General features: G+C 45.6%; 5 protein-coding genes across 5 annotated transcripts; 3 read left to right on the top strand and 2 right to left on the bottom strand.

Annotated features, from left to right (window-relative positions):
• Positions 30-1,605, top strand: LOC8066470. Its single transcript, XM_002451294.2, has 3 exons — positions 30-180; positions 402-900; positions 1,018-1,605. The coding sequence occupies exons 1-3, from the start codon at positions 30-32 to the stop codon at positions 1,418-1,420; spliced, it is 1,053 nt and encodes a 350-aa protein (XP_002451339.2). The 3' UTR covers positions 1,421-1,605.
• LOC8074155 (uncharacterized protein At5g39865) lies at positions 1,634-3,083 on the bottom strand. The gene has a single exon (XM_021458955.1). The coding sequence runs from the start codon at positions 2,864-2,866 to the stop codon at positions 1,877-1,879; it is 990 nt and encodes a 329-aa protein (XP_021314630.1). The 5' UTR covers positions 2,867-3,083; the 3' UTR covers positions 1,634-1,876.
• LOC8066471 lies at positions 13,892-18,129 on the top strand. The gene is made up of 6 exons (XM_002451295.2): positions 13,892-14,114; positions 14,181-14,374; positions 15,628-15,738; positions 16,039-17,168; positions 17,308-17,377; positions 17,523-18,129. Exons 1-6 carry the CDS (start codon positions 13,988-13,990, stop codon positions 17,661-17,663), a joined length of 1,773 nt encoding a protein of 590 aa, XP_002451340.2. The 5' UTR covers positions 13,892-13,987; the 3' UTR covers positions 17,664-18,129.
• LOC8074156 (tyrosine-protein kinase BAZ1B) lies at positions 18,397-19,260 on the bottom strand. Its single transcript, XM_002453075.2, has one exon. The coding sequence runs from the start codon at positions 19,192-19,194 to the stop codon at positions 18,625-18,627; it is 570 nt and encodes a 189-aa protein (XP_002453120.2). The 5' UTR covers positions 19,195-19,260; the 3' UTR covers positions 18,397-18,624.
• LOC8066472 (extra-large guanine nucleotide-binding protein 3) lies at positions 20,379-25,432 on the top strand. The gene is made up of 9 exons (XM_002451296.2): positions 20,379-21,818; positions 21,904-22,041; positions 22,882-22,986; positions 23,088-23,270; positions 23,589-23,766; positions 23,846-24,090; positions 24,222-24,394; positions 24,481-24,678; positions 24,823-25,432. Exons 1-9 carry the CDS (start codon positions 20,859-20,861, stop codon positions 25,208-25,210), a joined length of 2,568 nt encoding a protein of 855 aa, XP_002451341.1. The 5' UTR covers positions 20,379-20,858; the 3' UTR covers positions 25,211-25,432.

Here is a 25,453-nt window from a genome sequence, read left to right on the forward strand (position 1 = left end):
ATCTCGATAGGATCGGATCGCATCAGATGATGATGGTCATCCTGCTGCTGCTGCTGGTGGTGGTGGTGGCGGTGGCGGAGGCGACGGCGGTGCCTGCGGGCAGCACGGTGGTGGCTGGCATGGTGTTCTGCGACCAGTGCAAGGACGGCGCCAGGGGACTCTTCGACTACCCGCTCTACGGTACTGTGCTGTGTACTTGGGCTTGGGCATCATCTTCTCTGGAGCAAGAACATGGCTGTCCATGTTGTTGCTCCTGCTCACCTAACCCAACCCATGCCATCCGATACATCACGAACTAGACGTGCACTGCAGTTCACGCTCTTGCGTCTTGCCATTGATGTTTGCAATCCATTTAATTCCATCCACTGCTTGCAATTGCAATCCGTCTCGGCGTCCGTCAGGCGCGCGCGTGGCCATCCAGTGCGGCGGCGGCGACACCCCGCTGACGGTGCGGGAGAGCAACACCAACTGGTTCGGCGGCTTCTCCGTCCGCATGGAGGGTTCCCCGGACATGAACCGCTGCACGGCGCGCGTCGTCCAGGGGACGGGACACTGCGGCGCCGGAGCCGGAGCCGGAGGCGGGGGAGCGCCGCGCGAGCTCACCCTCGCCTTCCGCATGCTGGGTCTCGCGCTCTACACCGTGCCGCCGCTGCTCGCGCAGCCGGAGGAGGCCATGGACTTCTGCCCGGGACGCGGCGGCGGCAGGGCACCAGTCGCCCAGGCGCCGGCGCCGGCTTCCTCTTCTCCATTCTGGCGCCGCAGGCCAAGGCTCCTGCCGCCCGTCTGGCGAAAACCGCCAACGAATTTGCCGCAGGAGCAGCCACAGGTGCCACAGGTGGTGGTGCCGCCGCCACCTCCTCCAACGGCACCATCGCAGCAGGGCTCCGCCTGCACCTACGAGTAAGTAATGCGTCCGGACTGGACCTGGACCTGGACCACCACCGATCCAACCAACCGTTGCATGCATGCATGCATGCATGACAAATGAGATATGACATATATAGTAAAAATATACAGCATGTGGGCGTCGCCGGAGCACCGCTGCCACTGGAAGGTGCTGACACCGAACACGACGGTGGCCATGGCGTTCGGTCCCCTGGCGGCGCAGCGGTACGGGTCGGAGCTGACGCTAGGGGAGGCGCTGGAGGGGCGCGGGGACATGTACCGGACGCTGCTCCGGGAGGCCACGGCGGCGCTGCTCAACGCCTACTACAACGCCCCCGGGGGACCCTTCCTGTACCCGACCACGGCCAGCGTCATGGACCACATGAACGGCGCGCTCCTCAGCTCCGGGCAGAGGGTGCTCCTGGAGGGCGCGCGCTTCCGCAGGGCCAACGCCGGCGGTGGCGGACCAGCCGGACGGACAAGGCTGCCGTGCGACTTCACGCCCTGCGGCAGCTGTGCGCCGCCGACTAGCTAGCTGAGCCTGGGAAAGTTGCACTCATCTCATCTGCCGTGCTACTGCTACGTGCCAGTGGAGGACTGGTCCACATTTATTTATTACTCACTACTAATATGTGTTGTATCTATTTGATTGATGATGCAATCACCATCCTTGATGAATGCTACTGTATGTGCGAGCACGCATCGACCCTCCTTTAGTAATTACTATTATTACTACTATACTTCTGGCTGATGATCATCATCAGAATAGTAGCAGGCAAACAAAAGAGTTGCATTGCAAATTTGCTTGAATCCAGGCAGGGCAGACTGGCACAGGATCAATCTTGAATCGTCGATGAAAGAAAGGAATTAAGAGTGAGACTGCCTCTGCTTGCTGATTGCTGAATCATCAGTCCACCAACCAGCATCAGCAAAGATCAAAGGGCCGGGGTTTGTTGCTCTGCACGGCTGCAACCCCAATGGGCAATGATGGTCAGGAACAGATTGGGCAGAGCACGAGGCCGTTCTCGTTGCACTCCCCGCATCGCACCACCACCACCTTCCGCCGCCTGTAGCTGCAGGATGCCGTGGAGGCGGCGGGCACGGGAAGCGTGACAGCCAGCTTGCGGCTCCCCGAGCAGTCGAAGCAGGGCAGGAACCTCATGCCACCGCATCCGTCGCAGCAGTAGGCCCCGCCTCCGCGCGCCCTGGGCAGGCCCTCCAGCAGCGGCGCCAGGAGGCCCTCCTCGTCGAGGCGCAGCACGTCCTCCGCGCCGCCCACGTGACGGCCCCGCACGAAGAGCCTCGGGAGCATGGCCGCCAAAGCCGGTGCTCTGGCGCCGCACACCTTGCTCCTGAGCTCGTCCCTGAAGCCGCGGTCCATGGAGACGTCGCGCTCCCGGAAGGCGACGCCGTGCGCCTGCAGCACCGCGCGGACGGCGTTGCAGGCCTCGAACGTGGCGCGGACCCCGCGGAGGGAGGTGGTGTAGAGCACAACCGCGGACGGGGAGGACGAACAGGGGCTTGCCTTGAAAGCGGAGGAGTTGCCGTCGATGGCGCGGAGAGGGATCCGGCGACGGCGCTGGTGGTCCCTGCCGGAGGAGGGCGTGGTGGGCTTGGCCGGCGTGGAGGGGTCGACGAGGCCGGCCATGAGCTCCCAGGAGTTGATGACCTCCGCCTGGGGCTGGGATTCGGGTTTCGGTGGTGGGGGTGCTTGTTGTCTTGCTGGAGGCGGCAGCGGAGGAGGAGGGGGAGGAGGCGGCGCGCAACGAGTGGTCGGCGGCGGAGCGAACGGCTCTGGGCCAAGGGCAACGGGCTTGGCGGTAAAAGACGACGACGAGGAGGAGGAGGAGTAGGCTCGCGGACTGGTGAGGATGCCGTAGGTGGAGGAGGTGAGGGAGACGATGTGGTGGTGGGAGATGATGCGGCGGCGGTCGTCCTCGGCGCCGTCCCCCTCGAGCAAGGAGGAGGAGACGCAGCCCATCACGCTACTGCTGGTGGTGGTGCTGTACCCAATCCCAATCCCAATCCCAATCTGGCGAAAGGAAAGGGATGGTTATTATGGAATGGAAGGATCCTCTTTGGCCAGGGTAGGTAGGTGCGGGGTGGAAGAAGAAGAAACAAGGGGAGGGGAATTTGAAATTCGAATGAAGATGGCTCGCCGCTCGGTCGCTGCGCCGCAGGCATCGGTTCGGATTTCAACGAGTCAAAGTCAATCTCAATCCACCTCCGCCTGGGCTGCGCTTTGAGTGGGCCGGACCAAAACAACACCCGTCGGCTCGTTGTTGCCCTATGAAATCCGCCGCTGCTTTCTTCTGAGGCCTTTTTTAGTTCCGAAAAATTTTGCAAAAACGACACTCTAGCACTTTCGTTTGTATTTGATAAATATTATCTAATCATGGATTAACTAGGCTTAAAAGATTCGTTTCGTCAATTTCGACAAAACTGTGTAATTAGTTTTTATTTTTGTTTATATTTAATACTTCATGCATGCGTCTAAAGATTCGATGTGATGGAGAATGTGAAAAATTTTGCAAAATTTTCTGGGAACTAAACAAGGCCTGATTTCTGAATCTGAATCTGAACACGCTAAGGGCCCGGTTAGGCATTTCTGGGAACGGTCCCAAATATTTTTAGCCCAATCTAAAATATCAAATGGTACCAGGCCTGAAATAGTTTTAGATCATTCTAGCCCAAAAACAAAAAGGCCCTAAATGGGACTTAGGGTGCGTGTGGGTATATAGGGTTTCGTCTGTCTCGTACATACCATCATCTTTGCTCTCTTTTGCCGTGCGCGGTGGTGGAAGTGGACTTGCTGGGCCTCTTTTCTCTCCTTCCCTCTCCTCTCTCCTCTCTTCATCCACTGACCTAGATGGATAGAGAGCATGTTCGCTTTATCTGAAAAACCATAGTTAAAAATATTGTTTGTTAATTTATTATGATGAGCAAAGTAAGATTCCCACGCCGCCCGCCGCCGCTTTTCATTTCCACGATGGATCGCATAACTATGTGCCAGTGACGTGTGGGCCTGCGGGACGTTTCTATCCACTGCGTGTTCTTCCCTAGATTTACCGTCGACTCCACGGCCAGGAGCGCCTGCCACGTCGCCTTAATTTTTTTTACCATTGGATTCTTGCAGTGAATGGTTGAGATTGTTTTCATCAGATTTTACTAAAATCGGATTCTCTTGGAGTCTCCTTCTCTCTAGCTTCTTTGGCTTCTCCTCTACTTTCATGAGCTTCCACAGCTTCTCATCCAAATCTAGACAACCAAATGTATATCCAGCTTCTAATTCTCCACGCTTCATCCCCTTCTCGATATTTCTTCCCGACCTCGACGCGTCGTCTCCCGCAGACGTCGTCTCCACCGCGTTCACCCCTGGCCTCGCCTTCCCTTCCCAGTCCCTCTCCCATCCCTCTCCCTCCCTCCCTCCCTCCCTCCCTCCCTCCATCACGGCAGCGCCCTCGGACAGCCGCATCGCGTGCTAGCACGGTGACGGCACCCTCGGCCTGCGGCGGCGCGTGACCACCGACGGTGGCTGTCCCTGGCCACGGTGTGGCGCAAACGAGCCCTGCTGGTGGCCGCCGGCGTCGTTGCCTCCCTCCCCCCCTCTGCCGCCCCTGGCGCTACCTCCTTCCTCTACTCAGATGTGCTCTTGTGCTGGACGAAACCATAGCTACTGTGCTAAAGGTCGCGAACGGCCAACGCCGGCACCACCCCGGCGGTGGTGCCTTGCTCCTGCGTGGTGGCGCTAGCCGGTGACAGCAACAGCGGACGCCAGGTTGTTGTCCCTCCAGCAACTGCATGGACGGCGAGGTAAACTCCCATCTCCTCTCTGTCTTGCCCTCCCTCTCTATTTTTGATGGAGTTCATATCTTGCAGCATAGATCGTGGTGGGATGAAGGGATTGGGTTCAGAATGGCGTCTCTGAAGAGACTTCCACCAGAAGTCCTTCTCTTCCCTGCCATTAACGTCAATGGGTACGGACCATTACCAAGGCCATTTAGGTGTCAATAAAAACTCCCATCTCCTCTCTGTCTTGCCCTCCCTCTCTCTATTTTGATGGAGTTCATATCTCGCAGCATAGATCGTGGTGGGATGAAGGGATTGGGTCCAGCATGGCGTCTCTGAAGAGACTTCCACAAGAAGTCCTTCTCTTCCATGCCATTAACATCAATGGGTACTCACCATTACCAAGGCCATTTAGGTGTCAATAAATTACTCCATGAAGTTCTAATTTGTAAGTGTAGGCCTCATGTCATGGACTCATGGTAAAAAAAACCTTTTCATGCTGCGTTGTGATCTGTCAACTTCAATTGCCCTTTTTATATTTATGTGCCTGTTCAAATAATATTTTTATTAGATAAAATTTCCTTTGATTCAACAATAACCTTATCGGACCTTTGCTACAAGTTCCAACTACAGCCTCCAACAGGCTGCTGTTTAGTTCATTAATGATTTTCACAACCTCATTTTTATTTGTTTCAGAAATGCCTAAGGCCTATCATTGGATATTGTTTTTGAAAAAAAAGGTAAAATTCAAATAACCATCAAATATGTATTGTGCTGATCTACTTCTATGATAATCTATTGGGATGATGCCTCTACACTATTTTCTTAAAAAAACCTTTGCTTTAACGGCCTCTTGTTTTTATTACTGAGCACCATGTTGTTTTCTTTTATTACTCACCTCCATGTTATTTTATCATCTATGTTCCTATTGGTGCAAGTAATAGCCACCCAAAAGCGACATGTACACTCCGGCTGTTTTAGTACGATAACATTAAATCAATTAAGGCACAAGCTCCTTTGCTAGAGAAACATAGAATTATTTAGGCCATCGGTCTATAATTTCTATGTGAATTTTCCTTTCTTGTTTTATTTCTCTTTCACTGAACTTTTTGCGCCATAATTCCTTTGCATGGTTCAATGTCCTGTACTTTCCATATATGACGATAGTTGCTACTGGTAAAAAGGGTTGGAGTTACAATTGGGTGTGAGGAAAATTTTATTTGTCGATGTAGGTGGATGCAAAGCTATAGCTTTATCATCAATGCTTGCTCACTCGAACATCATAGTTACCTTTTGGTGTTAATACGTATAACAATGTTCACATTTGTGCATATATATACATAACAACAACATAATATTGTTTGTGAAGGCTTGGGAGAAAAGTATATACAAGGCCCTTAATACCTCACTCATTGATATTGTGATATGTACATCTAGCTTCTTTGTTGCGTCTCATTTAATACCAGAATCATTCAAACCAGGCTACTGTTCCTTGGTAACCTTCTTGCAACTACTTTTCTTCCACTTCTTTGGTTCGTGTATTGCTAATAGATACATTTTTATATTATCAAGAATCAAATATGTACTGTTATATTTCATAATTCCTAGAAATTACCATTGATTCTGTATTATTATACTTTGCATTGCTCACACAACACTGTGATACATATATGCAGTGTGGACTTCTTTCTGGTGTCCCTTTTCATGGCAAAATCATCGTTTGGGTCTGTGTTCCCTTGGTTTCTCCTCTACTTTCCTTGCACTTTATTGGTCCATGTGCTGCCCTATTGATTTTGATTTTTAAGTTCTAGCGCTACAAGGCCAGCCAACAGCATTGCTGCATTGCAGATAGCTAATTTGATGGATCTGACTTGGTGCTTGCTTTGACTGCATTTATTTTTGTGGAACTGTATCTGTATTTTGGGAGATGTGGTTGCCTGTTTAATTTTTTTCCTTACCCAATCTATACAGGAACATTGAGCACCTTGTTTTAAAACGATTACATGCATATAGTTTGATCTAATTTGTCATGGCTAATTGATTAGATGTGGTTGCCTGTTTAATTTTCCCCCTACCCAATCTGTACAAGAACATTGAGCACATTGTTTTTAAAATGGCTGCAAGCATATAGTTTGATCTAATTCGTCATGGCTAATGGATTGATATTATTTCTCCATTGTGGCTGAAATAATGGCAGAGAATGCTAATCTGTGAAATCCTGGACGATGGATGCTACAAAGAGGACTACACACGCCTGGAGTTTGACTAGAAATATGGCACACTATTGGATGATGTAGATGTTGTCTTCCATAACTGAGGAGTGAGTGCATGGTGCGTTTGAAGGGTCGAGATGGCGGACTAGAGGGGGGGGTGAATAGTCCTTTCTAAAAAATATTACGCCGGCTAACCGAAACAAATGCGGAATTAAAACTATCGGTCTAGCCAAGACTACACCCCTCTATCTAAGTTCTCTAGCACCTTGAAAAGATCCTAAACAAGCAAGCAAGGTGCTACCTTAGCAAGAGCTCACCTAACCAATTCTAGGAGCAAGGTCACACAAACCTATGCAACTAGTACTTAGCAAACCGAGGGAGCTCCTACACAAACTAGTGAGGCAAAGTGCACAAAGCCTAAGCTCACTAGCAAGCTCAAAAACAAAGCAACTAATGCAAAAAAGAGAGCGCAACTTACTTAGCTACACAAACTAAGCAATGTGACTGACAAGGTTACACAAACCGAATTAGCCATGCAAGGGAACTACTTCTAGCTACACAAGCAAGAAGGTAACTAGCAAGCTACACAAGCTTAACTAATTACAAAAGCAACTACACAAGCACAAGTATATAAAGAATATAAATACAAGCTCGTGTATAGCGAATGCAAACCACCGAGAAGAGTAGACAATGTTGACACGGTGATTTTTACCGAGGTTCACTTGGTTGCCACCAAGCTACGTCCTCGTTGTGGCGATACATCCACTTGATGGATCACGAGCTAACTGGCATTCCAAAGCCAAACCCTCAGCGGGTGCCGCACATCCACTCTCAAGATGGGGATCCTCCAAGCCACAAGCAATCCACTAGAGTTGCTCTTCGCGATCCCCGCGGGGTGAGCACCGTACCCCTCACAATCTCTTCTCCGGAGCACCGCACAATCTCCTTGCGTGCTTCGACGGAGTCACAAGCCACCAAGCCGTCTAGGAGGTGGCAACCTCCAAGAGTAACAAGCACCACCGGCTTGCAACACGAACACCTAGTGCCACTCGATGCAATCTCTCAATGCAACGCACTAGAATCACTCACTCGCTATTGATTCGCACTCTTGCAAGCACAAGTGAGTTAGAGGCCTTCCTAGCACTACCCAAGCATGGACACTAAGTCCCAAGGGTGCTCAGCACCGGCCAAGGCCGGCCACCACTTCTATTTATAGCCCCAAGGGCTAAACTAGCCGTTGCCCCTTCACTGGGCAAAACACGTGAGCACCGGACGCTCTCAAGGAGCCACCGGACGCTCAACACCCAGCGTCCGGTGCTCAACTGACCGCCACGTGTCACTAGCCGTTTGAAGTCGACCGTTGCCGCCAACGGCTACTTCGCACGCGCGCCTGCACAGCACCACCGGACGATGGGCACCGGACGGTCCGGTGCTCACCGGACTCGTGCGCAGAGAGTTTGTCAAACTCGCGACCTCACCGGACGCTAGGCACCGGACGGTCCGGTGCTCACCGGACTCGTGCGCAGAGAGGGTTGCAAAAACCCCTCACACCGGACGCTAACCACCGGACGAGTGCGTCCGGTGCTTAACCCTAGCAGGGTCAAGCTCACCGGACGCTGAGGCCAGCGTCCGGTGCCTCCGCACTCAGCGTCCGGTGAGTGTTTCTCAGTGAGAAAACACTCCCGCGACTTCTCTAAATTTCCCACCGGCGCAATAGAAAATATACACTTATTTTTCTCAAAAGCGCCGAATCCCGAGAGAAACCCATACCTCTCTCAACCCTAGGAACACCACCTCCTTTGTAAAGTGTGCCAACACCAACAAGTGTACACCACCATGTGCATGTGTGTTAGCATTTTCACAAACATTTTCCCAAAGGAGTTAGCCTCTCAAACTTGCCACACCACTCGATCCTAACACGTATGCAAAGTTAGATCGCTCAAGTGGCACTAGATGACCGATATGCAAACAAGTTTGCCCCTCTTGATAGTACGGCCATCTATCCTAAATCCGGTCATAAACTTCTCTACACACCTATGACCGGTGAAATGGAAATGCCCTAGGTTATACCTTTGCCTTGCGCTTTCCATTCCATCTCCTCCAATGTTGATGCAACACATGCATCAACCAATCACCAAATGATATGATCCACTTCATATCATCACATGACCGTATTGGTTCATCGATCTTGACCTCACTTGCTCTTCACCGTTGCCTCGGTCCATCGGCGCCAAGTCTTGCTCAAGCTTCACCGTCACACGCGGTCCCTCGCTTCAAAGCCTCCGACTTGCCCTTCACTCTTGCAACCGGTCCATCAAGCCAAGCCTCATCTTGATCTTCTCCACCTTGGTCACATGACTCCATGTCATGTCTCATGTGCAATGAGCTCCTCCATCATCACATCATCACCTGTGGACTAATCTCCTGTGTATCTCACATAAACACTATTAGTCCACCTAAGTTGTCACTCAATTACCAAAACCAAACAAGGACCTTTCAGCGTTTCAGTTTTCTCTCATGCAAAATGTCATGAGTATTACTTACAGGCTACTTTGTGAATTGTTATTTAACCTGATGTAGGAGGACCATGTTAGAAAAGAAAGAAGAAGAGCCCATAGGTCTCAATGCATCTCAACTGATTTCAAGGTCAGTAGACCTAAATCTTGGGAACTTATTTGACTTAAACGAGGTGGTAACTTGAAATGTTCAAATTGCAATGTTTGATAAGCTTAAGTTGCCATGGTTTTCTAAGGATATAGCCTCACGTCACGCCTGTTATAGGCACTTGAATTTCTTTTGCTATAGCAGTTTTATATATTTTTTTATTAGCTTAAGTTTCTACAATTGGCAAATTTTTTGTTAAGGGATAGTGCAATGTATAGCTGAAATTTATTCTATACAGAATGTGGCTGCTCTCTTCTGTTTGTCAGATATCAAACTTGGTCTTGGATTATAATGTTGACTGATCAACAGGAGACTCTTGAGGGAATGCCTTAACACCTCAAATCTGCTATATCAACAAATTAGAGGTAACTAAAGGTAATTATTATCTAGACTATCATTTGTTTAGAATACCTACCTGCACACCGGAAATGTCCAATAGAAACAGATTAGACTGTGCTTTCATGCTGTATTAGGTGTATGCATCAGCCGACATTAAAGGGAAATAGGCCATGCTTAGTGCCTATGCCTGTAGTTTATATCACGTTTTAGTAATAACAAGTTTTGCAATTAGTACGTCAACTACAATAAGCTTGTCCAATAGCCATAATTAGATAAAAAATATATACCTATTTTCTCTGTTAAGTTATTTAGTTTTCGACTAAATTTTATTCTCACCAAACAAACATCCATGCCAAGGAAATAATTTCTTTTCTAAAAATATTAGCCTTGAGATATCCAATTCGTTTTCATGGGTCTAAAAATGAATCCATTTCTTAAAAGTGGAACGACAGCCTTAACATTGCTATAGGGATTTTTAAACTCTTGCTTATAGCTTGTTTCCATTGTATGTGCACTATTCAGACCTTCTTTTATGGCACTATTATTTTTTAATAAACACATTAAACAAAGGCTTCTCCACTACCCATATTCAAACAAATATTTATATATATGGTATAAACTACAGGCCAGAATAGAATCTAGACCACATGATCAAAGCACTGGAACATGGGAGCTCTTTGAGTCACAAATATTTATATATATGGTATAAGTCCATAATAGAATCCACACCACATGCTAAAAGCACCACACATGAGAGCTCTTTGAGTCAACAAAAGATGTGACGAAGGTTAATACAAATATATTCTTTGTTGATTTTAGGCAACCTCATTTTGCTTAACATATCTATGTTTAGAGTCATATTCTTTTCTTTATCAGCACCTATTTATATGGCATTGAACTTGAACTGCCTTATTCCAAGCAGATGTATCGTGTTGCCTCTTTTGTTGGTCCTCACAAACCTGTTCTGTTGCTTACAAACAGGCAGCTTGAGAGGCCTTAACATGCCTGCAAAGTATATATGGTTCCGCCATAGGATGGACATCGCCCACCATGCCCTACTCCCTTTGAATCTTTTGCTTCAAAGTGATGCATGTTCATCTGCTCGTCTCCTTACCTAAGACCAGCAGTTAGACACTTCGAATGACTGCTCTTTCCTCATACACAACTCAAGAATATTATAAGGCTTTTGTTTTAAATGTACTTCTTTCAGTATCCACCTATCATTCTTCCGTGAACCATTACAACCATATTTGAGTGATACATGTTTATATAGTTGCAGATTTTCTATGTTTGTCTGCTTACCCAAAACAATAAATTAGACACTTTGAATGATTATTACTCTTTTTCCCATGCACAATTCAAGAGTATTACAAGGGTTTGCTTTTAGATATACTTTCCTATGTATTCACTTCTCATTTTCTCTGTGAATTGTGCCTTCCTCTATAAAGCAACTTTCAATTTGCATCAGCACACGCGCTTTAGATACAATACCTATTCATTATATACCACCACAATACAAATTTAGAAAAAAATGGAAACCTACTGTTATTCCTACCTCTATGCAGAGATTTGAACTGATTCCCTAGCTCAACAACTCGGACGACGATGAACATGGCCGGGAGTCTGATTTGCAGCTGGAAATAATACTGATCATCCATACATCTACGTTCAAGTGATCTACGAACCACTCCACAGTGCTTTTGTATAAGTGCTACAATCCCTACTGAAGGATCCAATCAACTTGCTATTAAACTTGTATAGTATATATATACTGAACAACATGTAATGCTTTTGTACAGCTACTCTACTCTGCAAGTGCTGCAGGAATAACCCCATATATAATACCTGTACAATTATATATCATCCGACAGGCTCTTATATTATTCTATATTATGCAATGGTATGTAATGTTTAAGTTACAATTCTATTTTCTCAAATTAGTACCTACTGTGCGCGCGATGGCGCGCGCCCGTAGTAGTATCAAGCACGGGAGGGAGGTGAGTCCTCTATCCATATGACGCACTTTGCGTGGCATTTCTGTTTCTTTTTTCTTTTTTTTATATAATTGATGCTTACCGAGTTACCACTGGCTTAGCATGTAAGGTCCCTTTGTTTCGATCTGTTTTAGATCATGTAGTCGACTGATAAACGCTTTCATTTATTGATTCTTTATGCATATACTAAGGCCCTTTTGCCGCTTCAAGAACTGTTTATTTTGCCAAACTAGTCTTTTGAAAATAACTTCGCATATGAAACTCCTAAATCTACATCAACACAACAATCGTTGTGCTTATTCCAAAAAGGATGGAGCAGACTCGGTCTCGGACTTCAGGTCCATAAGCCTAATCCACTCCTTCATAAAAGATATTGCAAAGGTCTTGGCAATGCGACTAGCACCGCACATGAACAGTCTAATTTTCAAGAGCCAGAGCACTTCGTTAAAGAAAAAAGCACCCATGACAACTTTATATATGTCTGATATGTTGTGCGTCGATTTCATAGATCTAAGGCCATGTTCTTCAAGATCAATGGAATGAAAGAAATGCAAGAATTTTCGAGCGAAAAGAATTAGCACCAATGAAGTTACTCTACAAAATCAAGGATGAGGCGGCCTGTGGGCAATGGCGAAAGCAAAACACGTCTCTAGCTTATTTTCATGCGTTTGATTAGGGCTTGTTGGGGCTTTGCTCATTTTTTTTTACAAATTTGTAAATGTTTTGTATAATGCTTTTCTAAGTTCCATTTTTTAATATAAATAGGCATGCCTGTTATGTTTTTTTAAGTGTTGTGTATGTTTCTCTTAGTGAAACCTCGACTTTAGCTGACATGTTTTTTTATTTTCAAACTTGAGCTATTTGACCATTTGGAATCTCTAATCAGTGGAGAGAACTACAGGTTAAAATAGATAAATGAAACGATGATGGAGGAAAACTGTAGGCTTAAGCACCTAAAATTTACTTTGATTTTTTATAAACTACCAAAGAGCAAGTTGCATGAAAGGATACATAGAGATTTTATCCCCCTTGGATGCTTTTTGGCCTTATTTAGGCCTTGTTTAGTTCACCCCCAAAACCAAAAATTTTTCAAGATTATCTGTCACATCAAATTTTGTGGCACATGCACGGAACATTAAATATAGATAAAAACAAAAACTAATCGTACAGTTTGTCTGTAAATCCGTGACGAATCTTTTAAGCATAATTACTCCATGATTGGATAATGTTTGTCAAATAAAAATAAAAGTACTACAATGTCAAAATTCAAAAACTTTTTAGATCTAAACAAGGCCTTAGTTGACCAAAAAATCCAAAAACTTTTCAAGATTTTTCGTCACATCAAATCCGACGGCACATGTATGAAGTATTAAATATAATAAAAATAAAAAATTAATTACACAGTTTGCTTATAAATCACGAGATGAGTCTATTGAGTCTAATTAGTCCATAATTGGATAATATTTGCCACAAACAAACAAAAGTGTTACAGTAGCATTTTTTTTTATTTTGGCAACTAAACAAGGCCTTTCTCAGCAACACTAGCAACCTATCTTAACTGCATAAAGATAACTGTTAAAAAACTGTTGCATTCCAAAACATAGAAGGCATATCTCACAAATTGGACCAAAAGAAAAGGATAATTACCGAGAAGTAATAAAAAATAAAAAACGATTTTGAAGTTTTGAACATCTTGCTTTGCCACTAAAATATGAAATTGATACAGTTGCTGTTTGGATGGTTTTTAAAATTGCACAAATACACTAGCATATAATAATTCCTTTAATCAGTTAATATTATTAATTAACAACGACCCAGACAGCCTATGCAGTTCATTTTTCACCTCTTTAGAAACAAATCAGTTATTTGTTTTTTTTTTGAATTGGTTTGACCCTTACGAACAATCCAGAAGAGAGCCGACCTGGGACCGGGCACGAGAGAGCTGAGGGAGGACCCACCACGCCCAAGTGAAGAGGCACGTTGGTGAGTCGGTCGCAGGCGTGGCGGAGACGCGGAGTCTTCTCCTGTACGATACGAAGCCGAGCTCCCGTGCCCCTCCTCATTTTGCAGCTGTGGTTGTTCCGCTCCCGCCCGCCTCCCGCAATGCCGCCGCCTCCCGCTCCCGCTCCCGCCCGCCTCCCGCCGCCCCCTTGGCCTTCCACCTTCGCCACGGCCTGGATTGTCGACACCATCGCCGGCGACGACGCCCTCGACTTCTCCTTGCTGCAGGGTGAGGCTCCAAACCTCCAAATTCCTCCGCCATTCGGTCTCTCACCTGGGCTGGTTTGTTTTGCAGCACTGGTGAGGGCTTCGTCGGAGCAACTCGCGGGCGCCCCGGAGGCCACGCGTAAAAGGCTCGCGCTCCGGTCCCTGCTGGAGCTGTCGTCCCTGATACCCGCACCCGCTGGGGGTGATGCTGATGCTGCAGTGAAGGCTAGGGTTGAGGGCGCCCAGTCAGCCGAGGCTGCGCTGTTTCGCGTTGTCAGAGAGGTGCGCCAATTATATCATATCATATCATATTATATTACAACTGTTATTAGGGTTTAGGGTTAATATTAGGGTTCCCTGATACCCGATTGCTGGTATTGGAATTGTTTCTAGTTTTGCCAATCCTGCAAAATTAGAGCCGATGAAACTATGAGAGCTTCTAGAGTCTAAAAGGATCAGCATGACTTTATCCTTGACCATACTTTTCAATTTCATAGAATTGTCATTGTCATTTCCAGAGAGGGCATTGATTGAGAGCATCCTCTATAGCCAACTGATTCATTATGTCTTCTGTAATTTCTTCTTTGTCTTTGTCCAAGTCATTCACCACTATAGCTTTCAGCTGGGGTTTCTGTCTCTTTGAACAGACTTCCTGATGACCAGGTTCGAATTTCTCCCCACAAGCAAAACAGAGATTGTTTGCTTTCCTGTAGTCCCTCAGCTGTCTAATACTCTGAAGATTTGGGTTCGGAACTGTGGTACTGGTTTCACCTTTCTGGAATTGTGTCCTGGTAGTATTGTTGAGTCTGTTGAGTTTGCTCTTATGTCTGTGCAGAGTTCTCTGCTGAATCTTAGCAATTAGAGCTGTAGAGCCTGGAAAGTCTTTGTGTATTCCTCAACAGTTCCAGTTTGTTTGAGATTCAACAGATCATTGATGGCTGTCCTGAAATCATCAGCCCCAAATTTCTCCTGAATTATCTCACAGAATTTGGTCCAAGCAGGAACAGTGTGGCCTTGTTTATAGGCTTGCCACCACTTAGCTGCATTCTCCTGTAAATGCATCACAACTGCTTCCATTTCAGAGGATCATCGATCTTGTAGATGTTGGAGTAGTTGTTGCACTTATCAATCCATATCTTGGGGTTAATTCCATCAAAGCCCGGGAACTTCATCTTGGGAATGGTGTGATGTGGAAGATTTTCAGAATCATGTTTGTGAAAGCGCTTCCTATCTCGGCAGGGGATCGAGGATTATCCTTCCTGTATGCCCCCCTCCTGGTGATTAGTCCCTGGGGCTGTTTGGTGTTGTTAGGGTCGGCCTCCAGTTGTTTCCTGAGGTGTGTTAGGCTGTGAGTGCGTGGTGTTGAGTTTGTGTTGGTGTGTTGGGTATTTGGTGTAATTGTTACTGCATTCTTACACCCTCCTTAATATATTGATGCGCAGATCTCCTGTGTTTTTTCGAGAAAAAAACTCTTATTACATCCCAGTTTGTAGCATTTGGTTATTACGAAGATTTTTGATACATAAAATTTGCAGGTTGAAAGGTCTGGAAAACTGGAGAAGGATTTGCTTCCACTTTTCAATCAAGAAACCCACAAAACTATCTGTACCAATAAGCTTACATTACCACAAACTTCTGTCCAGTTGGTGAGTTAATTTACTTCCAAAAATTTTTGCAAAGTATGAATAGTAGCACTTTCGTTTGTATTTGACAAATATTATCCAATTATGGACTAACTAGGCTCAAAAGATTCGTCTCGCAAATTACAAGTAAATTGTGTAATTAGTTATTTCTTTTATCTATATTTTAGTGCTCCATGCATATGCCGCAAGATTCGATGCGATGGGGAATGTGAAAAAAATTATTTTGGGAACTAAACAAGGCCTAAAGAAAAAATCTCAAAATTACAAGTTCGAATAAAGCAAATTAAATTCTTTTTTTTTCAGCTAGAAGAAGTCGACCCATGGATCAGATCTCCGACCCAACATTTCCAATTGGAGCAGAATGCCACAGTAACTCTTGGTTTTAACAGAACCAGTAATGTCTTACCAACAGATGCACCTGAGTCTGGGCATTTGCCTGAGTTCATAACTGCACAGGATACAAACATGATTTCGCAGCCTGACAGCAGGGAAGCTCATCTGAATGCTCTGCAACATGAAAGGGGTGAGAAAGTAAACCAAGATCTGGAAGATGTCTCTGCAAGTATTTGGCCAGTGGAAAAGGACCATGTTCATGGGGATCTGACTTTGCAATCTGCTGGTGTTTTACTTTCTGTAAGCTGCAATGGTGCCAATCAAGGAAGTAAGTCTGAAACCAATCTTCAACCAGGGGCTGCAGCAGAGGACTTGTCTCAACAAGATTTGTGCATAAAATGCGGTAAAGATGGTCAGTTGCTGGAATGCAGTGGCTGTTCTTTAGCTGCTCATGATAGCTGTTTCGGTTCATCGGTGACATTTGAAGGGACCGACTTATTCTACTGCCCACGATGCTGCTATAAGAAAGCCACTGAAGCATATGAAAAGGCAAAGAAAACATATTACGAAGCTAGGGAGAAGCTTGCTGCTTTCCATGGCACAGAACATGTCAGCAAGCAACATGATGAGCAACTAAATGGAGTTCAGCCAGGAGCTCCCAGCAGAGATGGTCATTCTAATGGGTGTGACACATCAAAAAGGAATAACATCCATCAAAATGAAGCATATCACCTTGATCGTCAGGATGAAGAGCCTCATCAGCTGAGAAAGAAGCAGAAAGTAAGTGCTAGAGGCAATGGTTACCCTAAGGAGGTGCTCACTGAGAAGGTTCCTTTTCAGAGCTCTTGTCTAGCATCCATGAATAAACATTCAGTGCTCCAGAATAACAGCAAAACACCAGTTGAGGATGCAGAGAAAAAGCAGCAAGTGGGAGACAGAGATGATGAATTAGAAGCTACTGACGCTGGCAAGCGATCATTACCCCCCTGGCGTAATATGAGACCAAGTAAATCTAGAAAAGGTACTGCAAAGCAGGGTCAGCATGTGGCTACTTCACCAAGAAAAAGAAGTTCTGTACACCGTCACCCGCAAAAGCGCAAGTAAGTGTCAGCAGTACCGCTTCTTTCCTTTACTCTAGTCTCAATTGCTGTGTTTACAGAGTAAAAGGGTTAATCAATACAGCTTTTCTGAAAATGTTCCATTTATTGGTATTTCAAGAACTGAGCACTTGTCTTGCAGTTCCAATCCTGTTGCACCAACTCGACGCGAAAGAATGGCTTGGAGTGGAGCAGAAGAAGCTATGCTGAGGGTAATCATTCTTTGGATGTGAATTTCCATTGTTGAAACACCATCTCTGGCGCTGGCTTTTCCCAGGCCAGGTTTGTAGTATGCAATTATGTCTCGCTTGGCCATGTGTATTTATACTTTTTTTTTTATTTACTGTGATGATCCAGGAAGCAATGGCAAAATTCGCCCCAGAGAATGATGCTCCAATTCCATGGGTTCGGATACTAGGATATGGTCGTAGTGTGTTTGACATGGCACGCCTGGCATCTGATTTGAGGGTCAAGTGGAGGAACATGCAGAAGAAGTAGACTGATGCTGGCAATCTTACATAGTGGAACACTGATGTTGTGCGAACTCCTCACTGCAAGTAGGAATGGAGTGTGCTGCTCTTCTAACTAGGATGTTGATGATCGGTAGGAGCCATATATTCAGCAAGCATGAAGCATGTGTGCGTATCTTTTGGCCGTGGTATCGTGACAATTATCACATACTATTATATAATATCATACTTAGTCTTGCAGTTGCAGTTTAGATGAGAATATATGTACATAAACATGATTACGAGAAGGTGTAGTCCGTTTGGAGAGAAGCTGACAGGTTCTGGCCTTCTGGGAAGAGCTAGCTGCAGCAGCGCTGTTGCTGCTGCACTTCCTTACTATACCTGAATCAGTTATAAAAACAAGCAGCGGCAGCGCTGTGGCTGCTGCTAAAGTAGCAGCATGTGTGGGCTGGGCCATACTCCTATATATGATGCCTAATCTGTTTGGTTGTCAACCAAAGTTTTGTTTTGTACCCCGGTGCTGCAATTCCATTCGAACAGAGGAAGATCAGATCGTGAATGTGTAGGAGAAGAAGAGGGAGGGCCGGTTCCCTACTTATCGGTGATGACAAGGACCTGAACCTTAACCTGACCACCTCACCTTACTTACCCGTAATAAAGAGAAGGGGGTAGGAGTAGGACGTTAGATTCAGTTTGGGTGTGCCCTGGTGCAATGGCAATTGAAGATGCTTTGCTAGCTACCTCTACTCCAATCCAATACATATGGTTCACCGATAGTCAGGTATTGGTCCATTGAATGCAAACGGTGAAAGTTGCAGTTAGACATTACAGAGGTAGGAGAGGAAAAAGAAAACAACCATTCCCTCTGGTCCTGTATTCGCAGTCTGCACAGCAGAATTGTCTGTCTGATCATTTGGTTCTTCAGAGCAAAGACGATGTTCGAAGCAGAGCTGCTTGGCCTAAGCATTCATTCATTTCCTTGCAACTCACTAGTTGTCGGCGGCGAGCTGGTGCACCCTGAGCTCCAGCTCCCGGATCCTCGCCGCCCACTCGGGCCTTATCACCACGGGCCTCACCTCCCGGGCTTCCACTTCCACGTCACCACCCGCCGGCTTCTCCTTCCGCTGGCGCGCCGGCGGCTTCCTGGCGGCCTCCTTGGCCGCGGCGGCCCTCTGCAGCGCGCGCAGCACGTCGGACCCCCGCAGCTGGGGCGCTGCGGGGGAGGGCGCTGCCTCCTCCTCTTCCTGCTCTTGCCTGAAGAAGCCGTCGTCGATGTCGGAGTAGTCTGAGCCGTCGTCGTCCCACGAGCGTTCGCGGCGGGAGCCTCGGCTCGACCGGCGTGGCTTGGCCTTGGCTGACGCCGGCGCCGGCGCCGCGTGCGGGTGGGGGTAGAGACTAGGGACGAGGCAGCGTGCGGCGGAGAACATCGGTATTGGAATGGGATGAGAGTGATGAGGCGTGCCGCGGCTGCACACGCTGGTTTTTCTACTTTCCGTCTTTTTACTGCTTTCTATTCTACTTGTAGGTCCATTTTTTTTTAATTTTTCTACTATATACATAGATAGATACTGTTAATGACGTTAAAGAGCAAATTTTTCTCTTACAGTTTATTCGCCCATAGAGTATTTCTCACATATCTCCACTCGCTTTTTATCAGTGTCACAGTCATCTCTTATTCTCACTCAGAGTCCATTATGTTTTGATGAAGTTGTAAACTAGCGCGCCATTGGCCAAACCTGCACACGTTGCGACGACGACCGAGGCCTTGTTTAGTTCTCACAAAATTTTACAAAATTTTTTATATTCTTCGTCATATCAAATTGGAACATTAAATATAGATGAAAAATAACTAATTATACACTTTGCCTATAATTTGAGAGACAAATCTTTTAAACCTATTGAGTTTATGATTGAACAATATTTAGCACATACAAATAAAAGTGCTACAATGTCAAATTAAAAAAAAAATAGAACCAAACAAAACCTGACTCCTACGATACACAGACACGCGCATCATCTATAGGCTTGTATATATATTTTTTTAAATTAATAGTGGTAGAATCAGAATAAAAGTGGTCTTGCCTATAATATTATTATGTCATTAGTGGAGAAAACTCTATGTCTACTGGAGACTTTTTTCTTAGACCTTATTTAGTTTCCCCAAAAGCCAGAAGATTTTTAAGATTTCTCGTCATATTAAATCTTACGGTATATGTATAAAACATTAAATACAAGTAAAAGAAAATAACTAATTGCATAGTTTATCTGTAATTTACAAGATGAATCTTTTGAGACTAGTTAATCTATGGTTGGACAATATTTATCAAATAAAAACGAAAGTGCTACAATGTCCCAAAACTTTTTACCTCTTCAAGCCTTGTTTGGTTGGCAAAAATTTTCAAGATTCCCCGTCGCATCGAATCTTTTGTCACATGCATGGAGTATTAAATATATATAAAAATAAAAACTAATTGTACAGTTTACTTATAATTTGTGAGATAAATCTTTTGAGTCTAGTTACTCCTGGACAATCTTTGTCAAATAAAAACAAAATGTTACAGTAACCAAAAATGAAAATTTTTGCGAACTAAACAAGCCTTCCTTATTGGGATACAGTAGTATTGTAGTTGAACAAAACATATCAAAATAATGTTTGGACTGTGTTACCATGTCCCAAAAAAAAAAGTTGGGTGCATCGTAGAATCATATGTCATGGTAGTTGAATTGAACAAAAGGAAAGGCAACACGTTTATTGCGTCCTGGCCGTGCGGCGGCGGCGGCGTCCCGTCCCGTCCCGTGCCTCCCTGCTTGCCTTTGCTTCCTTCCTTCCTTGCGGGTCTCCCTCCCAGTTGTCTTCTTCCTTCCCCCTCCCACTCCCACCTCCGCATCCAATTTGCTTGGCCTGACCACCAACCCGATCCAGAGAAGAGAAGAGGTGGCAGCCGGGATCGAGAAAGAAAGCTCCGTCCATCAGTTGGGCGGTTGTGGTGGAAAGCTGGTTTCCCGGATTTGAAGGAAGCCGTTTCCCCGGCCAGTCCTTGTCGCATCTCTCCCGCTACTACTACTCTGCCTAGTGTAGTTGTTGACAGGCTTGATCTTAATTGGTGCCACTTTCGAATAAGGAAAGCGTCTTTGTTGCAAATCTTCTTCAGCTGTGGTGTGGTGATGATGGCGACGTAGGAGGCAGGTGGTTGACAAGCAAAGCATCCAGCCCAGGGCCGCCATGGATGGGACTGGGAGCACCTGGGAGGACATGATGCGGAGGATCCTTCCCCCGGGCACTCCCATCCCCGACGCGCCGCCCAATCTCGACTACTCCATCGCCCTCGAGTACGACGGCCCGCCGGTGCCCTACGACCTCCCCAGGGTAGACCCCGTCCAGATCCCTGCAATCCCCACGGCGGAGCCAGTGTCCGGTTCCCAGGTGCTCGGAGCCCTCCCGGTGGCCCCTGTTGTTCAGCCCATCCGCCTCCCCGTCTCTAGGATCGCCCGCTGCGCAGATCCGGTGGCCGCGCAGCCTGCTGGCAGCTCTGAGTCAGTCCTGCACAACCAGGAGTTCAGTGACGACGATGACCAAGCCGATGATTCCCGCTCACAGTCGCACGGCTCAGCACAGACCTCACCTGGCCCACAGAATAGGCAGGAGGGCAGGAGACCTCCCGTCGTCACCTTCGGCTTCACACCCGACACCAAGTATGACAGCAACCAGTTTGAGGACATGTCTGAGCAGTACGTGGCTGTCACCAAGAAGGACAAGACGACGACGACGACGAGGAGAAGGGCGTGCTATCGCTGTGGGAAGAGGAAATGGGAGAGCAAGGAGTCATGCCTTGTTTGTGATGCAAGGTACTGCAGCTATTGTGTCCTTAGGATGATGGGGTCAATGCCAGAAGGGCGCAAGTGCGTCGCCTGCATCGGCCAGCCAATCGATGAGTCTAAAAGGTCAAAGCTGGGGAAGAACTCGAGGACGCTTTCGCGGTTGCTCAGCCCCTTGGAAGTAAGGCAAATCTTGAAAGCTGAGAAGGAGTGCCAAGCGAATCAGCTTCGCCCAGAGCAGCTTATTGTCAATGGTTGCCCGTTGAGGCCAGAGGAGTTAACTGACCTGTTAAGTTGCTCACGGCCTCCTCAGAAGCTAAAGCCAGGAAAGTATTGGTATGACAAGGAGTCAGGCTTATGGGGAAAGGTAAATAAATAAATCTATCGAGTGCAAAGCTTCTGTGTGAATTTACTGACTCTGTGCTAATGAAGCTGCTCGTGTTTTCTGATAGGAAGGGGAAAAACCAGACAGGATTATTAGCTCCAACCTCAATTTTACTGGGAAGCTTCAGGCCAATGCTAGTAACGGAAACACCCAGGTTTATATGAACGGAAGGGAGATAACAAAGGTTGAGCTGAAAATTCTAAAGGTAACGGTCTTGTCATTTATTTTGCTCCCCAAATGGAATCATCCCGTGCTTTTGGCCAAGCATGCTTTACCCTTCTAGAGCTGCTTTTCTATGGTCGCTGATGGGTATTGTGAGGGAGGTCAGCTGTTGAGTTCCTTCAGCCTAACCACATTCATAAGGGGGCATTTTTAGTGTTGTAGTGCTTGTAGTCTGTTTTGATCTCACCAACTATAAGTATTCCTTTATCACGCTAAGGCCCATTTTGCATGACCGTTGATAATAGGTCATCCTAAACCATATAAGCCAGATAGTGATGTATTATCCAATATATAGTAACTGTTAAGTTTTTTTGCTTTAATGAATTTTGATACCATGTGATGTGAGCCATTTTTGTCGTTTCTACCAAAAACTTTGTCACCTATCTGTCCTGTTAATTTGAGTTCCACTACATTAGTTGACTTGAAATATGTTTGTTACCTTCCAGCTTATCCAATTTAGATGTTTAATCGTTAATGCTTTTGGTGTAAGCGGATTATTGTAAAATTTTGATGTGCATACTCCCCGTTTTATGATTTTCCAGTTTGCAACGAATTAGGAAGTTCTCCCAAATGCAAGGGCTTTGCCATTCTGTATATCAAGATAGTAATTCATCAAACAGAAGTTCCCATTTGTGTTCTGGTCTTCAGGACTAGCATATCGTAACCAGCAGCATCGTACATGATGCTTTCTTTTAGCTCAAAAGATTAGCCCATCAGTCCGTAGCCAAGATTCCAAGAGTCCTTTTACCTACGAAAGGCATGGAGTGCACTGTAAAAGAGTTTTTCCCACCCTTTTATCTCACCACTTGCATTATGCTTGCAGGTTGCAAATGTTCAGTGTCCTCGTGACACTCATTTTTGGGTTTATGATGATGGTCGTTATGAGGAAGAAGGACAAAACAACATAAAAGGAAAAATATGGGAATCAGTATGTATCTTGGTTAAAAGGAATTTTATAACAATGCCATTTCTTTCAAGACTTAAGATAGGTATGCTAATTGCTGATGATGTTTCCTAAACTGTGACCAGGCTCTGACACGTTTTGCATGCACATTATTTTCACTGCCGGTGCCTCCGGGGAATTCAAATGGAACCAGAGATGAAATTCCATATACTGCAAGAACTGTTCCTGATTATTTGGACCAAAAAAGAATACAAAAGCTTCTTCTCCTTGGACCACCTGGTGCTGGTACGAGCACTATTTTTAAGCAGGTATGTTCTGATTCTGTTCATTGATGCCTTTAGCTCTATAACACATCTTGCAATGTAACTTTCTGTAACTGGCCCTATGTGAGAGATTGCACTGTTATTTAGTAATTCATTTATTTTAGAATTCAAGGGCAAGACGCCCTGGCCTTTCAATTAATATCAAAAGACCATGAGTTCATCAGTTCAGAACATTCCCAGAAACCTGATTATTTAGTAATTCATCTGTGGGGTATATCTTTGTTGTCTCTGCCTGTTGGTGGTTTTCATTCCAGCATTTGTTCTTGTATGCTTCATGCTGATCTTATTTTTAATGTGTCTTAGGCTAAATACTTGTATGGGACTAGGTTCACCCAAGAAGAACTTGAAGGTATCAAACTGATGATCCAAAGCAATATGTTCAAGTATCTTGGGATTTTGCTAGAGGGACGCGAGCGTTTTGAGGAAGAGGCTTTGTCTAGATTGAATTACACGATTTCTCACGGTGAAGAAACTCAGCATGGTAATAGATCAAGTAATTTACTCTCCTGTTTTTCCCTCCAGACACAGATACTGTATCATTGAGCTGTTTCTGGGTGCAGATGAAAATAAAGCCAATGGATCAAATTCTTGTATATACTCCATAAATGCGAGGCTAAAGAAATTTTCAGATTGGCTTTTGGATATAATAGCAATGGGCGACCTAGATGCATTCTTCCCTGCTGCAACGCGTGAATATGCTCCATTTGTTGATGAGATGTGGAAGGACCCCGCCATACAAGCAACATTTAAAAGAAAGGAAGAATTACATTTTCTCCCTGATGTAGCTGAGCACTTCTTGAGCAGGGTATAACCCAATAGCTTTTAAATTAATAGAGATCCAACATTGATCAACCTAGTTTGTATCATGCGGAGCTGAGCTTTTTTCTTCAAGTTTTTGAATGACTTTTGGTACTATACGTTGCATATCCGCTGCAGGCCATTGAGGTGTCAAGCAATGAGTATGAACCTTCAGAGAAAGATGTAATCTATGCTGAAGGAGTAACACAAGGAAATGGGCTAGCCTTCATCGAGTTCACACTTGATGATCGCAGCCCAATGTCAGAACCTTATATCGACAACCCTGAGGCACATTCCCAGCCTCTCACCAAGTAATTTCTTAACTTACTTTTTGGCCGTGTGTAAAAAGTGCATCTGAATCATGTGCTTTAAATCATGTGCTCCTTTTCTTCATCAGATATCAGCTGATCAGAGTTAGTGCAAAAGGCATGAATGATGGCTGCAAATGGGTGGAAATGTTTGAAGATGTCCGCATGGTGATATTCTGTGTAGCACTCAGTGATTATGACCGATTGGGACCCCCTGTATGTGGCAGCAGTCGACCTATTGTGAACAAAATGATGCAAAGCAAAGAGTTATTTGAGGCTACAATCCGGTACGCTAACATTTTCCTTCTGAGGTTATATTTTACTAGTCAATAAATAACTCTAACATAATGGTGTCCAAATGAATCCAGTGATTCTCTTGAGTTTGTGATATCTTGTGGGATTCAATAAAATTTGAATCTGTGTTTGAGCAGGCAACCATGCTTCTGTGATACTCCATTTGTTCTGGTTCTGAACAAGTATGACCTTTTCGAGGAGAAGATCAACCGTGCCCCCATCTCTAGCTGTGAGTGGTTCAATGACTTCTGCCCAGTGCGGACGAACCACAACAACCAGTCGCTGGCTCATCAGGCATACTACTACATCGCCATGAAGTTCAAGGACCTGTACTTTGCGCAGACGAACCGGAAGCTTTTCGTGTGGCAGGCTCGTGCCCGTGAGCGCCAGACTGTGGACGAAGCATTCAAGTACGTAAGGGAGGTTCTCAAGTGGGAGGAGGAGAAAGACGAGAACTACTACCAGGAGGAATCGTTCTACAGCACGACTGAGATGAGCTCCTCCCCGTTCATCAGAGCGGAATGAGATGGCAGGCACTTGCTGATTTTATTTTATTAGCTGATTTCGTGTGGTACATACAGATGCAAAAATCAATCATTATCAGTGTATATTATTTAATTGATTTGCTTATTCGTATCGTAATTGGTATTGGTTGTGTATCTTAGTGCTAAGGCATATAAGAATCAAAGAATGTGTTGTTAATACTGCTGCTGTTTACTGTTGGTGCATTGTATTTGCCAGTACTAATTTTACCCAGCTGGTAGATAC

The sequence above is a fragment of the Sorghum bicolor genome, chromosome 4, assembly GCF_000003195.3.
Source record: "Sorghum bicolor cultivar BTx623 chromosome 4, Sorghum_bicolor_NCBIv3, whole genome shotgun sequence".
In the NCBI taxonomy this organism is placed as follows: domain Eukaryota; kingdom Viridiplantae; phylum Streptophyta; class Magnoliopsida; order Poales; family Poaceae; genus Sorghum; species Sorghum bicolor.